The sequence below is a fragment of the Cetorhinus maximus genome, chromosome 5 (genome assembly GCF_964194155.1).
Source record: "Cetorhinus maximus chromosome 5, sCetMax3.hap1.1, whole genome shotgun sequence".
Classification (NCBI taxonomy): Eukaryota; Metazoa; Chordata; class Chondrichthyes; order Lamniformes; family Cetorhinidae; genus Cetorhinus; species Cetorhinus maximus.
The window spans coordinates 22,945,649-22,963,317 of record NC_135883.1 but is presented as its reverse complement, the minus strand read 5'-3'; the positions used below and the strand labels follow the sequence as shown (position 1 = coordinate 22,963,317).

Genomic DNA, 17,669 nt, shown 5'->3' with positions numbered 1-17,669 from the left:
TTTTCATAATATTATTGTAGGCTTACGGGTGCGAGGAGGATGGTTCTGTGTGACTGATTTAATTAGAGTAGAGACGCTTAGGCCACAAGATTGGAATTATCAAGAGTTGAGTGTAAAGCAGCCTTTTGAAATGGAGATGGATAAGCTAGGATAAAGGTTCCATCGATAAGTTTTAGATAAGTGAAGGGGTTGTTTGATTTTCAAAGGGATGGTGTAATGTACAACTAACAAGATAAGTGAGGCAAAGCCCATACGTTTATTTTTCCCAAAATGCTGACCATAATAGTGACATGAAAGATTTGTGTATTATGGGAAAAGTAAATTTCCAAAGACATGTACAACAATGGGGTTTTACACATTTGAAGAGAGAGAAACATATATAAAGAAGGGTGGAAGGCTTAAAGGGATATGGCTGTGTAACATCTTGAAAGGTACACTGTGTAAAGCAGCCTTGGGGAAAAGCCTCTAGCCACTTTTGTTGAAGTCTGCTGTGTCCAGTAAAGTCGTATTAAAAGTCTTTGGAATTCCACTGTTGAGCGGGTGCTGTGGTAGCCTTGCTGGGTTGCTTATTTAAATTTAAAATCTATTTTGGACTATTGCCTTAAAGGGGGTGTGTAATTGGGAGTCAGGTTAATTAGGTATTTTGGGATTTGTTATAATATCAAGTAACTGTAATCTTACGTATGTGTTTAAATTCTTTTTTGTTAATATGTTAGAATTTTAATTTAATTTTTAAAATCTCTAAAGTTGTTAGTGGACTCATTACTTCTGAATTCAGTGCAAAAATCTTCTCAAAATAAATGCAAATTGCAAAACCACTATGATAGCGTGGTCAAGTTTCCCTTGTGGACTTGATTCACCTGGCACATATCACTAGCCACATCATAACACAGCATTCCTTTAACCAATAAGACCTTTTAAGTATAGTAGTGAAGAATTTTAATTGATACAATACCTATACATTTTCCAATGATAGAACTAAATTCATCTCTTGCAGATCTGTAAAATAATTTACCGAAATTAAGAACTGTACAATGCAAACTTTTTTTCAATTATTTTAGGAAACCCAAAGCATTTCATCAGAACATCTTTATCAACAGATAGTTGAAAATCTATGCCCACCGGTAAAGAACAGCCACTTCGATAAGGTACCAGAGAATGTGCATGGAACCAAATCTATCATGAATGAGCAAGTTCAGAATAGAAATAAAAACTGGGGGGTGAAAGGTGATGAAAAAGTTGCATTCCATGCTCTCCAACCACTCCGAATAAATCATAGAATATGTTAGCCAGTTGTGTATATGAGTGGCAAACTTCTCCATAATCAGTCAACAGAAGCTGCATTTTCATCTGGAGTGATTTTTTTCTAACTTTTTTTGTGGGGGCAGGAGGAAGGTAGAAAAATTATTACAGTTGAACACCTCCAGTGGTCTATCCAGTAGCCCAACAGAAAATGACTGAAAGGCCCCCGATAAAGCCAGTAAAGCACAACTGCTTGTTGAAGCAAGAATCCAAACATGAAGGATAAGCAGATATGGTTAAATGAAGTAGGGTCGGAGGAGGCTTTTGTGGAGCATAAACATTGGAACAGACCAGCTGGGCTGAATGTCACATTTCTGTGCTGTAAATTCCATTTACATATGGTAGAAAAAGATATGCAAATCTTGCAGTCACTAGACATTTTTTGAAAAAAAAACGCAAAAGGATAAATGAAGTAGAATATGTTATAGAAACCATACAGCACCTGATCTCAATACACTGGTCCTGAACCACTGCCAACAACTTCCCATTTCTGTCAGAAAACAGGAGATAACTTAGTGCAAAGTTTTCATGCATAAAAATACTCAACTATAACCATGACATCCAGATCTAGAACTTTCATACTCAAAAGATAGCACATGTGCTCAACAAAGCTGCTTAATAAAAATGAGTTTCAATCTACAAAAACTTGTTTCCATGAAAATGCTAAATAGTGTATGCAGGAATTTAAAACTGTATAAGTATTAATCTCAACCGTACAAAAAAAAATGTTAGGCCTCAGAGAGAGAAGTTTCCAAGCCAGCACTTGCTAGGCACCTATCTGAATGAGACATGGTGAACACAACAAGGCAATGGCACTGCTAACTGCAAAGCAATATAAATGCACTAAAACTGTTTTTAAAGAAATTGGCTGGGGGCTTTTATTTTTATAACTAGCTTAAACTTGGCTTGTTATATCTGAGTAAACGTCTTGTAGGTTCACTTTTTAAAAAATGCACACCAATGTAAGTTTAATGGATATATTGGACCATAACTTGCTGTCTAATGAATCAAATGATACCTGTTGCTATTTATGTGCAAAAGCTAAAGCAACTTTAGGCAAGGGCAGATGCTGGGTTAAACATGCTTCACAAAAATGGTATTGTGTGGTCTAGTTTACCATCGAAATGTACTGAATGGTGTGAAACTGCTGTACTTGGGCAGTGAATACAAGCTAAACCTGCCCCAGAAAGTTAAGTCTTGTCCATTTCAGTCTAAGTAGCTTTTTGACAACATAAGTGTTAACATTTAACACAGACTAGTACTGTATCTTTTACAGACCTTATTGAACAGATAAAGGTCCATTCTGAAAGATGCCAAAATAGCCAATGCTAAAGTCATTAGCCCTGAAAGCTTCTCAGGTGAATGTAATTGAAAAACAATACTGTATATTAACTTTGTTTACAGAAGGAAATCACAATATAAAAATGATGTATACACCAACTGAGATAATTACCTGGCCACAACAAGTTGCCAGTTGATCTGTTTATTAACCAACTGGGCAAAACTAGGAGAGAGCAAAGAGCTGGAGTGGCTGCATGGGAGAGAATTCAAAAACAGTGTGACCATTAAAAAAAAGTCTCAAAACAACCAAGAGAACATGATGGTACTTATTAAACTTTACGTTAATGCAGGTGCACTAAGGACACAGTGAACTGAGAATAGGTGTTGCCACTGACAGATTTCAAAAGTGGAGTAATAAGCAAACCCCATTAATAATAAAAAAGTGCAATTTATTCTGACACATCAAATTGACAAGAAACTCATATTTTGATTAAGCATCTGGATTAAAAATATTTTGATCTGCAAAAGTGATCAATAATAAACTAGTGAGATAGCTTCAAACTCTGCAACACACATCCCAACATCCCCACCAAAAAAATGTAAGGAAAATGTCAAATGCAATTACCTATATCCGACATACTGAACGATAAATTTAAAGGGACCTGAATGCAAAGAAAATTGTTCAGAGATCAATATTGATGACTGCATTTATTCACACCATTGTTAGTATTTTTAGATGCAGCAATACATAGTCAAAATGCAAAATATTAAAATGAAGCATTATTTTTATATTTGCAAATATAATGCACAAACGACTTTCTTTTTTACAAATGTGATAGCTTTCCTTATTTACTCAACTGTACCAATATTCTAAATACTTATTTGCCTAAGAAAATACTTAGAATACACAAATCAAAACAGATCAGATTTTTTTTGGATTTTAAGATATATTTTTTTCCAATTTAAAATATAGCCCTGAAGTAGAGTGATAAATTTTGTTTCAGATTAAGACATCATTTAGCATAAAAGATAAATGTTAGACTGTAAAACAAAAAAAAAATCCGAAAAATATCTTGCAAACTAATTTCTCAATAAAGCCAAACATATGCCCAGTGGTGGGCAAATATCAGCTTTCTGAATAAAATTAACTTCATATTTGACAAATGCAGGTGCAGTACCACAAACCAAGCTCAATCACAAACACACTGATTGTAAAGAAAAACTCTCCGAGAAAATCAGTCAGTGCAGTTACATTACTTACTTTGCCAAAGCAGCTATTGTGTTAACAACAATAGCTTTTAGTAAGTAATAAGGCTCATCTATATTTATTTCAGCTTTCAAAACTCTCTCGCCCAAAAAATGGGGTTGGAAATTTACTCCAAGTTGTTCACCATGATCTGCAGGTTCCAAACATTACTTACCAGAAATGGTCTTTACAATAACGGATCCACGTTCTCGGTTGCCTCTAGGCTACACAAGGATAAAATAAGGCATCAAATTTCAGATTATAGTACAGTAACCATTTTATGCTTTCAACAACACTGCTTAAAATTTAACAAAATTAAAAGTCTATGTCATAGGACATTGTTGCAGAGTTCCCCAGGGTAGTATCCTAGGCCCAACCATCTTCAGCTGTTTCATAAAGACCTTCTCCCCATCATAAGGTCAGAAGTGGAAATGCTTGCTGCTGATTGCACAATGTTCAGCACTATTCCTGACACCAGATACTAAAGCAGTCCGTGTCTGTATGCAACAAGACCTGGACAGAATTCAGGCTTGAGCTGATAAACGGCAAGTAACATTCGCACCACACAAGTGCCAGGCAATGACCATCTCCAACAAGAGAAAATCCAATCATCTCCCCTTGATGGTATTCCCATCACTGAATCCCTCACCATCAACACTGTGGAGGTTACTACTCACTTGAAACTTAACTGGACCAGCCATATATATATTGTGCCTACAAGAGCAGGTCAGAGGCTGGGAATTCTGCAGCGAGTAACTCATCTCCTGACTCCCCAAAGTCCGTCCACAATCTACAAGGCACAAGTAAGGATTGTGATGGAATGAGTGCAGTTCCAGCCCACACTCTAGAAATGAAACGCCATCCAGGACAAAACAGCCCGCTTGGTCAACAGCACATCCACCACCTTAAACATTTCCTCCGTCCGCCACCAGCACGCCATGGCTTCAGTGTGTAAAATCTACAAGATGCACTCCAGCAACTCACCGAAGCTCCTTTGACAGCATCTTCCAAACCCACAACCTCTACCGCCTAGAAGGACAAGGGCAGTAAATGTATGGAAATACCATCGCCTGCAAGTTCCCCTCCAAGCCACACACCACCCTGACTTTGAACAAATTCGTCAATCCTTCACTATCACTTGGTCAAAATCCTGGAACTCCCTTCCCAGCGCCAGATGTGCCTGCAGCAGATGGACTGCTGTGGTTCAAGAAGGCTGCTCACCAGCACTTTTTCAAGGACAATTAGGGATGGGCAACAAATGCTGATCTTGCCAGCGACGTCCACATCCCATGAAAGAATGAAAAAAAACATATCCTGATATCAATAGCTTGTTACACATATAGTCCATTGCAGTCCAGGCAGCGAGCTGTCGAAGGGGTTGTCCGCTTGTCTTCTGCAGCTATGTTCACGGTTGGGTATCCCAGAAGAGGGAGCACGCAGTGTCCATAAGACGTAGGAGCAGAAGTAGGCCATTCAGCCCATCAAGTCTGCTCCACCATTCAATGAGATCATGGCTGATCTGATGATCCTCAACTCCACTTTCCTGACTTTTCCCCATAACCCTTGATTCCCTTACTGATTAAAAATCTGTCAATCCACAGATTCATTACCCTCAGAGATGAAATTCCTCCTCATCTCTGTCTTAAATGGGTGACCACTTACTCTGAGATTATGCCCTCTGGTCCTACTCTCCCACAAAGAGAAACCACCTCTCAGCATCTACCCTGTCTAGCCCCCTAAGAATCTTATATGTTTCAATAAGGTTGCCTCTCATTCTTCTAAACTCCAATGAGTACAGGCCCAACCTACTCAATCTCTCCTCATAAGAAAATCCCTCCATACCTGGGATCAACCTAGTGAACCTTCTCTGGACTGCCTCCAATGCCAGTATATCTTTCCTTAGATAAGGGGACCAAAACTGTTCACAATATTCTAGGTATGATCTAACTAGTGCCTTGTATAGTTTTAGCAGGACTTCCCTATTTTTATGCTCCATTCCCTTTGAAATAAAGGCCAACATTCCATTTGACTTCCCAATTACCTGAACTTGTATACTAGTTTTTTGGGATTCATGCACGAGAACTCTCAAATCCCTTTGTGCTGCAGATTTCTGCAGTCTTTCTCCATTTAAATAATATTCAGCTCCTCTATTCTTCCTGCCAAAGTGCATAACCTCACATTTTCCCACATTATATTCCGTCTGCCAAGATTTTGCCCACTTACCTAATCTGTCTATATCCCTCTCTAGACTTCTTATGTCATCCTCACCATTTGCCTTCCCATCTATTTTTGTGTCATCCGTAAATGTGGCGATAGAACATTTACTACCCTCATCCAAGTCATTAATACATATTGTAAATTATTGTGACCCCAGCACTGATCCCTGTGGCACTCCACTAGTTACAGCTTGCCATCCTGAAAATCCCTCCTTATCCCAACTCTCTGTCTTATATTAGTTAGCCAATCTTCTACTCATGCTAATATACTACCCTCAACGCCATGGGTTCTTATCTTATTAAGTAGCCTTAGGTGTGATACCTTATTAAACCTTTTGGAAATCCAAATGTATTACATCTGCTGGTTCCCCTTTATCTATCCTGTTTGTTACCTCCTCAAAGAATTCTAATAAATTCATCAGGCACGATTTCCCCTTCATGAAGCCATGTTGACTGCTTGATTGTATTATGCTTTTCTAAATGCTCTGCTATTACATCTTTTATAATAGACTTTAACATTTTCCCAATAACGAATGTTAAGCTAACTGGCATATAGTTACCTGTTTTTTTGTCTCCCGCCCTTTTTGAATAAGGGTGTTACATTGGCAGTTTTCCAATCCTCTGGAACTTTCCCAGAATCTAAGGATTCTTGGAAGATTACTACCAGTGCATCCACTATCTCTGTAGCTACTTCCTTTAATATCCTAGGATGCAACCCATTAGGTGCAGGGGACTTATCAGCCTTCAGCCTCATTAGTTTGCCTAGTACTTTTTCTCTAGTGATAGTTATTGTGCTTATTTCCTCCCCTCCCTTTTTGCCCTTTATTATTTAGTATTTTTGGAATGTTATTTGTGTCTTCTACCGTGAAGACTGATGCAAAGTGTTTATTCAACTCCTGGTTCCCCATTATTATTTCCCCAGCCTCACTCTCTTAAGGGCCGATGTTCACTTTGGCCTCTCTCTCCCTATTTGTATATTTAAAGAAGCTCTTACTGTCCATTTTTATATTACTTGCTCTTTTACCCTCAAAGTTTATTTTCTCCCTCTATTTGTTTTTGGTCATCTTGATTGGTTTTTAAAACTTTCCCAATCCTCTGGCTTACCACTAATCTTTGCCACACTATGTTTTTTCTTTCAGTTTGACACTATCCTTAACCTTGTTGGTTTATCCCCTTCTTAGAATCCTTCTTCCTCACTGGGATATATCTTTGTTGTGAGTCATGAACTATTTTCTTAAATGTCTGCCATTGTTCATCAATCGTCTTTTCTGCTAAGCTCCTTTCCCAGTCCACTCCAGCCAACTCTGCCCTCATTCCTTTGTAATTACCCTCATTTAAGTTTAGTACAGTTGCTTCTGACCCAAGTTTCTCACTCTCAAACTGAATGCTAGATTCTACCATGTTATGGTCCTCGGGGATCTTTTACTCGGAGACCATTTATTAAACCTGCCTCATTACATATCACCAGATCCAAAATAGCCTGATCCCTGGTTGGATCCACAACATATTGTTCTAGGAAACTTTCCCGAATACACTCTGAATTCTTGCTCGTGGCTACCTCTGCGAATTTGATTCTCCCAATCTACATGAAGGTTAAAGTCACCCATGATTAATGTACCGCCTTTTTTACATGCCCTCATTATCTCCTGATTTATTCTCTGTCCTACAGTATAGCTACTGTTAGGGGGCCTATAGACTACTCCCATTAGTGTCTTCTTCCCCTTGTTATTTCTTACCTCCACCCATAGTGTCCACTGGTATGCTTGAGGCCTTCCGCGACCAGTGGGTACCGCAGGGGCTGGAGTGCACTATCAGCCCCGGAAATGACATTTTAATGCAATCAGTCAAGTTTCCTTTAAAAATTTTAATTGTGTTGAAGTGCCACATTAGGAGATGTGACACCCCATCCTCCTTCGCAGTTAACTGGGATGGAGGGAGGGATGGACAGACAGAATTTTCGAGGCAGTAGTAGACCCAGTAATATCTTTGAAATGTTATATGGCTTTCCAGGAGGCATCTGATAAATTTCCATACAAAAGCTCATGAAATTGAAGGCAAAACATGGACCTGGTTAGGAGACGGGTTCGACAGTATAAGACACAGAGCAGGGATAATTACAAAGGAACATTGATAGGTTAACAGAATGAGCAAAGCCATGGCAGTTAGGTTTCAACTGGGGAACAACTCAGGTCTATTTTGGACCAAAAAAAGACAGAACCAAGTATTATTTAGATGGTGAAAAGCTAGCAAGAGTGGAGCTTCAAGCAGATTCAAAAAACCATGTATACACATCACTAAAATGTAGTACAAAAGCAAAAGTACTGCAAATTCTGGAAATATATTTAACTCAGCAGTGGATACATTCAATATCTCAGCTTGCACTGCTCACTGGGGTAGGAAATCTCAAAACGTAATGACCCTCAGAAAAGAAATTCCTCCTCATTTCCATCTGTAATGTGGACCCCCTTATTCTGAAACTAGATTTTCTCCGAAGGAAAACATCCTCTCAGCATATACCCTGTCAAGCCTCTTCTTAATCTTACATATTTCCATAAGATCACCTCTCATTCTTCTAAAATCTAATGTGTACATGTCCAACCTGCTCAACCTTTCTTCATCCCAGGAACCAGCCTTGTGGACTTCCTCTGAACTACCTCCAATGCAAGTATAGCCCACCTTAAATAAAGAGGCCAAAACTGTACATTGTACTCTAACCGCAGTCTCACCAATGCCCTGTACTTTTGTAGCAAGGCTTCCTTAATTTATACTCCATCCCCCTTGCAATAAAGCTCCACATTCAACTTGCCTTCCTAATTACTAGCTGTGTATGCATGCTATTTATAAATTGTGTACGAGAGCAACCAGATCCCTCTGTACTGCAGCATTCTTTAGTCTCTCTCCATTTAAATATTTTGTTTTTCTATTCCTCTTAGAAAAGTGAACTTCACATTTTCCCACATTATGCACCATCTGCCGAATTTCTGCCCACTCAATTAACCTATGTATATCGCTGTGCAGACTCTGTGTCCTCCTCACAACTTGCTTACCGACCTATCCTCGCACCATCAGCAAATTTGGTTATAGTACAGTCAATCCCTTCTTCCATGTCATTAACACAGATTGTAAATACTATTTAATAGTTGAAGCCCCAGCACTGATCCCTGTAGTTTCAGTTTGCTAACCTAAAAATGATATATCCTGACTCTCTTGTTTCTGTTAGCTAGCCAATCCTCTATCCACGTACACAGGGAATTTTTTTCCACTGGCGAGTGATTCAATGGCAAAGGTGCACAACCTTAAAATCAGAGCCAGGTCATTCAGGAGAGAAGTTAGGAAACAGTTTTTAACACAAAGGGTGGTAGAAAGGTAGAATTCCAACAAATTACCCAGATGCTAGCTCAGTTAATAATTTTAAGTCTGAGACAATAGACTTTTGCTAGCCAACGGTATAAAAGGGTATTGAGCCAAGGCAGGCGAAAGGAGTTAAGATACAGGCCAGCCATGCCCTTATTGAATGGCAGACCAGGTTCGAGGGGTTGAATGGTTCACTCCTGTATGTATGTATCTAAGGAAAAGGTTAATCAGACAGTCCTGAAATCTATTTTTATTAATTTATCTTTAAACTGTAATATTAATCTTTAAGTCTGTTAAGCAGGCAAGTACAAATAAATTTAAAATAGGGACCAAGGTGTTGAATGAAGCTTGGCCCTACAGCAATGGTCAGTTTCAGGGTGAAGTGTGCATCTGAGTAACAAGAGAGTGAATTAAAGATGTTTCAAATAACACTGATTCTTAAGTTTCAAGATTCTGTCATCATTAATGCTTGCTACAGGGAAAATAGAAAGCCCTGTAATAGGGAAACATATGGGCATAAATCAGCCCTTGTCATTGGGGTTGCTGTAGAATCAGGAGATTGCTACTGAATTCTACATAATTGAAGACAGACTTATAATTAAAGTTCACTTGACAGAAATGCAATTATAGGTAACAGGAATGAAACTATCGATAAGATAACAGAATAAGTAAGTTATACCAGTCTCATTAGCCCAATGGAAAAAAGATTATGTAAGGAAACCAGCTTATTAACTAAAGCAAATGAGAAGGGAAAAGTGCAATTAAAATACCGCTCGATATTAGGAGAACTGAACTTTATGTAATCATGTAATGCAAAAACAAGTGGGTTGTCACTTAGGGTAAAAAAAATGTATAAAAACTGGCAGTTTATAATAAGTCTTCAGATTTGAAAAACTCAGAACTGTAGCACATTTGATTCCCCAACCAAGCTATAATCAGATGGGTGGAAGTATGATCTTAAGTTTTACTACTGCATGCACTGTATGTTTATAAATCTATGGCCCTTGACCTCAATGCTCAAGAAACATATCGATTTGAGCAGCAGATAGAACATCTAATCATAAACAAAATTTTTCCTCTAATATCAGCCCCAAGTCATGTTGTTGATGCATGACTGGCAAAAACGCAGGAGCAGAAGTAGGCCATTCGGACCATCAGGTCTGTTCCACCATTCAATGAAATCATGGCTGATCTGCTAACCCCTCAATTCCACTTTCTTGCCTTTTCCCCATAACCCTTGATTCCCTTATTGATTAAAAATCTGTCTATCTCAGCCTTGAATATACTTAACGACCCAGCCTCTACAGCCCTCTGCGGTTAAGAATTCCACAGATTCACTATCCTCTGAGAGAAGAAATTACTCATCTCTGTCTTAAATGGGCGACCCTTACGCTGAGATTATGCCCTCTGGTCCTAGACTCTTCCACAAGGGGAAACAACATCTCAGCAGCTTCTAGAGAAACCATTACAAGTGATTCTCTGGCTATTATTGAATGGACAAGAATGGAACCAGTTAAGAGCAGTCCAGCCCCGCTAGATGACAGTGGGGAAGCATTGGAGGAGTACGGTATGGTCAACCATATCAAAGGCTGCAGACAGACTGAGGAGGATGAGTTGGGGTAGTTTACCTTTGTCATAAACAGATCATATAAAATCATAGAATGATTACAGCACAGGTGGAGGTCATTTGGCCCAGAGAACCCATGCCAGCAGTCTACAAGAACAATTTAACAAGTCCCACTCCCCAGCTCTTACCCTGTAACCCTTGCTTATCAAATTCCCTTTTGAAAATCATGATTAAATTGGCTTCCAGAAGCTTTTCAAACAGTGCATTCCAGATTGTAATCACTTGCTCCATAAAAATGTTTTTCCTTTGGTTCCTTTGACAATCACTTTAAACCTGGGTCCTCTGATTTACGACCCTTCTGCCAATGGGAACAGTTTCTCTACTATCTACCCTGTCTAAACCCCACATGATTTTGAACACCACTATCAAACCTCCTCAACCATATCATCTCTTGCTTTTGCCAAGTCACGTCACCCAGCTATAACAAAAGCAACCATCCCATCCCCAGCTTCTCCAATCTATTCACGTAACTGAAGTCCCCCATAAATCTTTTCTGGACCCTATCTATAACCTTCACAACCTTCTAAAAGTGTGATGCTCAGAAATTAACACCATGCTCCAATTGAGGCCAAATCAGTGTTTTATCAAGGTTTCTCACAATTTGCTTGTTTGTGTACTCTCTACCTCAATTTATAAAGACCAAAATACCACATGCCTTTTTAAATCACTTTCTCAACCTGCTCTGCCACCTTCAATCATACTTACATATTATCCCCAGGTTTCTATTCTTCTGTACCCTTTAGTATATATTGACTCTCCTCATTCTTCACAACAAAATATATCACTTTGCATGAAGTGTCCACCCATTCCACCAGCCTGTGTCCTCTTGGAAGTGTAACTGTTCTCCTCAGTTCACTACACTCCTAAATTTTATGTCATCAGCAAATTTTGAAATTTTATCCCGTACAACCACATACTTTCGTCCAATCATCTGCGATTTTGATGTGTCACCTTGGTACTGTAGCAGGGTCAAAATCTGATTGGAAGATTTCAAACTTGGAGTCTCGGGAAAAATGGGCAGTTTTGGGAGGTGACAACAAGGGCAATGGCTTTGGGATGGAAAGCGAGGTTGGAGATGGGACAGTAGTTTGCAAGAATGGTGAGGTCAAAGGTTTGTTATTTGAGGAGAGGGTGATGATGGCAGAGTTCAAGGAGATAGGAACAGCCTGAAGAGAGAGAGCATTAACAACATGGGCTAACATGGGGACACGAAGGAGGTTGAATGGTCAGCAATTTAGTGGAAATATGGTTAAGGGAGCAGGGCATGGGTCTTATGGAGAAGTTGAGCTCAGAGAAGGCATGAGGCGAGATAGGAGAGAATCTAGAGAAAAGATGCAAGTTCAGGGTTTAAGACAGGGGGCTTTAGAGAAGGTTTGGTCCGGTGGACTAGGGTAAAGGTGTGGCAGCTGATCAGACGCTATCAATCTTAGTGAGAAAGAAGCATGAGCTCATCACGCTTACTGTTGTGTGGAGGTGGGGGTCGGCAAGAGGAGTTTAAAAAGATGGTTTGCAATAGAGAAAAGAAACGGGGGTTATCTTTACATTCTAGGATAATCCAGGAATATTTAGCAGTTTGAGCAGAATCTGACAGTGCATCAAATGGTCCAGCCAGATGTAGCAACGGATGGTGAAGCCAGTTGTACACCATATCCTTTCAATTCTGCCCTCAGCACCTCCCCGACTCCCTCTCTCTGTCTCACTCTTCCCCTCCCTCCATCCCTCACCGGTGCCTCGCTCTCCTGCAGCCACTCGCTGTGAACCAACAGATCATACAGAACGTTCTCCTCGTCCACCGCCATCGTCACCAGCGGAAACGGCCGGGGGGAACCTTCGCGGCGTGACACCCGGAAACCGTCACTAAACAGGTCCGGGTCCGACAATAATTTGTTTTAAAGTTTTCAAATCGATACACGCGGCGAGAGATTCACGCGCATTCTGCCCTTGTTTGATCCACTTTCCGTCGTCTCAACTGGATCTTTAAATTTTGAAGGGTCGCTCCAAGTATATTTGTAGGGGAGGGGGGGGGAGGATCTGCGCAGCCGCTGCCTGGAGCCTGGGCCTCGCGCGGGTTCCGTTAGCGGGGCCAAGATGGCGGCGTTTTCAGGTAAGTCGCCGGCTCCTTCTTCAACTCTCCGAGTCTCTGCCCGTTATTAACTGGCTCCGCCGGCTAATCTTTTCATTTGTTATTTCTGGAGGTGTTTGGGGATATTTTTTTATTTTCCTTTCCTCTCTCCGTTTCTTATTACGTTCTGATGATGGTTGGAATGGGTCCCCGGCCGAGTGGCCGCCGCTGCTGCCGCGTAGCTGGAGGTTGTGATTCAGCACCAGCACCAGGGGCATTAGTTCACAACCGTGATTTGGAGCTAATGATCCCCTCCCCCAAGTTGTTTAGCGGAACGGTTCACTAATGGTCAACTTCACCCCACTGTGACAGATCGTGCCTTTCATTTCATTTTAATGCGGGAAATATTCCAGCTTTCCTTTTATTTAAAAAAAAATGGATTCCTTGTGCAGACTTGTGCAAACACGTTGCAGGTTGCTTCATTTTCTTACCTTTTTTTAGGTGGTTTACTCGAGAAGGCCATGCATGTTTTTTTTTTAAAAAGTGTTTTTGCTAGATAAATACTGCTTGCAGGTCATGTGCGGCCCCAGCTCAGCGTTCGTTTGTTGTGTATCTGACCCCCAATCACCATAACCACCTACGTGTACCTCTAAAATATTCTATTGTTGCCCTGCCTCAGCCCATTGAGTGCTGCAACGCTCGTCCACGCCTTTATTACTTACAGATTTAACTATTCCAACACATTCCTGACTCTCCTCCCAACTTTTACACTCTGTAAACTTGATCTCATCCAAAACTCTGTACCCCATTTGCAGTTACTCATTCATTCATCAGCCCTGAGCTCACTGGCTCCTGATCTTGTAACACCACACTTTTAAAATTTCCATCTTTTGTTGTAAACTAACTCTGCCCACTCACCAAATTTCTATAACCGACACCATCCTTCAGGCCCTCCAAGATCTCTGGGTTGCTTAATTTATAGTTTCTTTATGCACTGCTGCATCTAGACCCAAGGAATTCTGTCCACGAACCTCTCTATTTCTTACTCTGTAAAGCTTACATATTTAATCAAACTTTTGGTTTGATATCTCCTTATGTTGCTCATTGTTTCATAATGCTCCTGTGAAATGCTTTGGGATGGCCGATTTATGTCAAAGCTGTTATATATATCTATGTGCACACTTTTATTATAGCTGGGCGATGTGACTTGGAAAAAGCAATCATATTAGATTATCATTTCACGTGGGTGGTATTTGAAATTTGTCTTTATGTGTTTGAGGGATGTGGGTGTCGCTGGCAAGGCCAGCATTTGCTGCCAATTCCTAATTACCCTTGAATTGAGTGGCCTGCTAGGCCATTTCAGAGGGCAGTTAAAAGTCAGCCACGTTGCTGTGGGTCTGGAGTCACATGTAGTCTAGACCGTGTACAGATGGCAGGTTCCTTCCCTAAAAGGCATCAGTGAACCAGGTGGGTTTTTAGAACAATCGATAATGGTGTCATGGTTACCATTACTGAGACTAGCATTACATTCAAGATTTATTAATTGCATTTAAATTCCACCAGCTGCCATGGCAGGATTTGAACACTTGTCTCCGCAACATTTGCCTGGGTTTCTGGACATTACTAATACACCATGTCTTCCCATAATTACTTGGTAAAGAGCTCAGAGGTGGGAGGTATCCTCCCATACTTAAATCTGTCCCAGTGTTTCAATGAGCCAGCATCCTACATTTACAGAATAGTTGCGTATCCATGTAGAAGTGACACAGAAAATGTAAAATTCTTGAAATGTGCAAATCTCTCTTTTCAAATGTTGACAGACCTGTGCAACACTTCAGACTTCTAGCATTGTAACACAGTGGATTGGAAAGGATTAAATTTAAATTCTATATCATACAATATGGCAGATGTTTGGCTAACACTTCCATAATTTACTCAAATGTTGCAGTTGTTAAGCATGGAATCATTCCAAATCAAAGCTAATGTGAAATTAACCACTGCTAACCTTTAATTTATTTCCCTTAATCTTTCCTAAAGGAATGTCTTTTATTTATTTTTTTTAGAGATGGGTGTTATGCCGGAAATTGCCCAGGCTGTAGAGCAGATGGACTGGCTGTAAGTATGATTTTGAAGTTCTTTCAAACATAGAGTCATAGAGGTCTACAGCACAGAAAAAGACCCTTTGGCCCATCGAGTCTGCGCTGGTCAAACAAGTACCTAACTATTCTAATCCCATTTTCCAGCACTAGGCTCATAGCCTTGCATGCCATGGCATCACAAGTGCACATCCAAATACTTATTAAATGTTATGAGGGTTTCTGCCTCCACCACCGTTTCAGGCAGTGAGTTCCAGATTCCACCACCCTCTGGGTGAAAAAATTCTTCCTCACATCCCCTCTAAACCTCCTGCCCCTTACCTTAAATCTATGCCCCCTGGTTATTGATCCCCCCAAGGGGATAAGTTCCTTCCTGTCTGCCCTATCTATGCCCCTGATAATTTTATACACCTCAATCATGTCCCCCCCCTCAATCTCCTCTGCTCTAGGGAAAATAACCTCAGTCTATCCAATCTCTGCTCAAAACTAAAACTCTCCAGCCCAGGCAACATCCTGGTAAATCTCCTCTGCAATCTCTCTGGTACAGTCACATCCTTCCCAAAATGCAGATTCCAGAACTGCACGTAATACTTTAGCTGTGGCCTAACCAGCGTTTTATACAGTTCCAGCATAACCTCCCTGCTCTTATATTCTATGCCTCGGCTAATAAAGGCAAGTATCCCATATGCCTTCTTAACCGCCTTATCTACCTGTCCCGCTGCCTTAAGGGACCAGTTGACATGTACACCAAGGTCCCTCTGATCCTCAATATTTCCCAGGGTCTTACCGTTCATCATGTATTCCCGTGCCTTGTTTGTCCTGCCCAAGTGCATCACCTCACACATATCCGGATTAAATTCCATTTGCCACTGATCAACCCAACTGACCAGCCCGTCTATATCCTCCTGTAGTCTAAGGGTATCCTCCTCACTATTTACCACTCCACTAATTTTCGTGTCATCCACGAACTTACTGATCAACCCTCCTACATTCAAGTCTAAATCGTTTATACACACATACACACCACAAACATATCTTCTCTTCTATTTCTCTCTACTGTTTGGGGGCCTTTCGTACACTCCCTGCAATGTGATTGCTCCTTTTTTGTTTTTGAGTTCTACCCATATGGCTTAATTTGAGGAGCCTTCTAAGGTATCATCCGTCCTTACTGCAGTAATTGATTCCTTGATCAATATTACGATACCCCCTCCTCTTTTACCTCCTTCCCTATCTCACCTGAAGACCTACATCCTGGAATATTGAGCTGCCAATCCTGCCCCTCTCTCAACCATGTCTCTGTGACAGCAATGACATCATACTTCCATGTGTTAATTTGTGCCCTCAACTCATCTGCCTTGTTCGTCAGACTCCTTGCAATAAAATAAATTCCATCCAACCTTGCCAAACCCCCTTGTGCCTTCCAGACTCACTTGCTCTCTTTTCTAATTTTGGCTGCGCATCTCCCCCTGCTGAACCTCCTCTCAGGATCCCATCCCCTGCCAAGTTAGTTTAAACCCTTCCTAACAGCACTAGCAAACCTCCCCGCAAGGATGTTGATCCCATTCCGGTTCAGGTACAACCCGTCCGCCTAGTACAGGTCCCACCGCCCCCAGAAACGGTCCCAATGTCCCAGAAATCTAAAGCCCTCCCTCCTGCACCATCTTGCCAGCCATGCATTCATCTGTACTAACCCCCTAGTTCTATATTCATTAGCGTGTGGCACTGGAAGTAATCCAGAGATTACTACCTTTGAGGTCCTGTTTTTTTTAATCTGTTTCCAAGCTCCCTAAATTCTGCTTGCAGGACCTCATCCCTCTTTCTACCTATTTCGTTGGTACCAGTATGTACCACGATCTCTGTCTGTTTGTCCTCCCCCTTTAGAAAGCCCTGCAGCATTTAATGACATCCTTGGACCCTGGCACCAGGGAGACAACATACCATCCTGGAGTCACATCCATGGCCACAAACGCCTGTCTGCTCCCCTTACTATAGAGTCTCCTACCTCTATTGTCCTTCCCCTCTTTTTCCTCCCACCCTGTGAGCTGAGCCACTCAGTGCCATGAGCATGGCTGCACTCCCCAGAGGAACTGTCACTCCCACGGTTTTCCAACACAGAGAAACGGTTCTCGAGCAAGATGCACCCTGGGGATTTCTTGACCACCTGCCTGACACCTTCCTTCTGACTGATGGTCACCCATTCCCTCTCTGGCTGCACTTCCATAAGCTGTGGGGTGACCACGTCTAAAAACGTGCTAACCACGAAACGCTGCAGCTGGTTGGTGGCACTTCCTTCCTGCACATGTGGTCGGTCAGAGCACAAGGAGCATCTAGGACACCCCACATATTGCAGGCAGTACATAACACAGGACTAAGCTGCCCTGCGATGCCTCTAATTGGGAAAAAAATACCTTACTTTTAAGTTAAATACTGTATGAAAAAGTTAAATTATTTATATGCTTTAAATAAAAACTAGAACCCTTACCTT

At 41.0% G+C, this 17,669-nt stretch overlaps 2 protein-coding genes across 3 annotated transcripts in view; one reads left to right on the top strand and one right to left on the bottom strand.

Annotated features, from left to right (window-relative positions):
• The window catches only part of nbas (NBAS subunit of NRZ tethering complex), a 248,466-nt gene extending 235,591 nt beyond the window's left edge, over window positions 1-12,875 (bottom strand). For both annotated transcript variants that reach the window (XM_078541594.1, XM_078541595.1), the window contains exons 1-6: window positions 12,751-12,875; window positions 4,005-4,053; window positions 3,209-3,245; window positions 2,756-2,833; window positions 1,745-1,792; window positions 956-999 (exon numbers count right to left, since the gene is read on the bottom strand). In XM_078541594.1, the coding sequence (XP_078397720.1) occupies window positions 956-999; window positions 1,745-1,792; window positions 2,756-2,833; window positions 3,209-3,245; window positions 4,005-4,053; window positions 12,751-12,825 (331 nt within the window). In that variant the 5' untranslated portion in view covers window positions 12,826-12,875. The remainder of the gene's footprint in view (window positions 1-955; window positions 1,000-1,744; window positions 1,793-2,755; window positions 2,834-3,208; window positions 3,246-4,004; window positions 4,054-12,750) is intronic.
• A 182-nt stretch (window positions 12,876-13,057) lies between these two features.
• The window catches only part of ddx1 (DEAD (Asp-Glu-Ala-Asp) box helicase 1), a 41,361-nt gene continuing 36,749 nt past the window's right edge, over window positions 13,058-17,669 (top strand). The window contains exons 1-2 of the mRNA XM_078541593.1: window positions 13,058-13,130; window positions 15,152-15,203. Coding sequence (XP_078397719.1) covers window positions 13,115-13,130; window positions 15,152-15,203 — 68 coding nt within the window. The 5' untranslated portion in view covers window positions 13,058-13,114. The remainder of the gene's footprint in view (window positions 13,131-15,151; window positions 15,204-17,669) is intronic.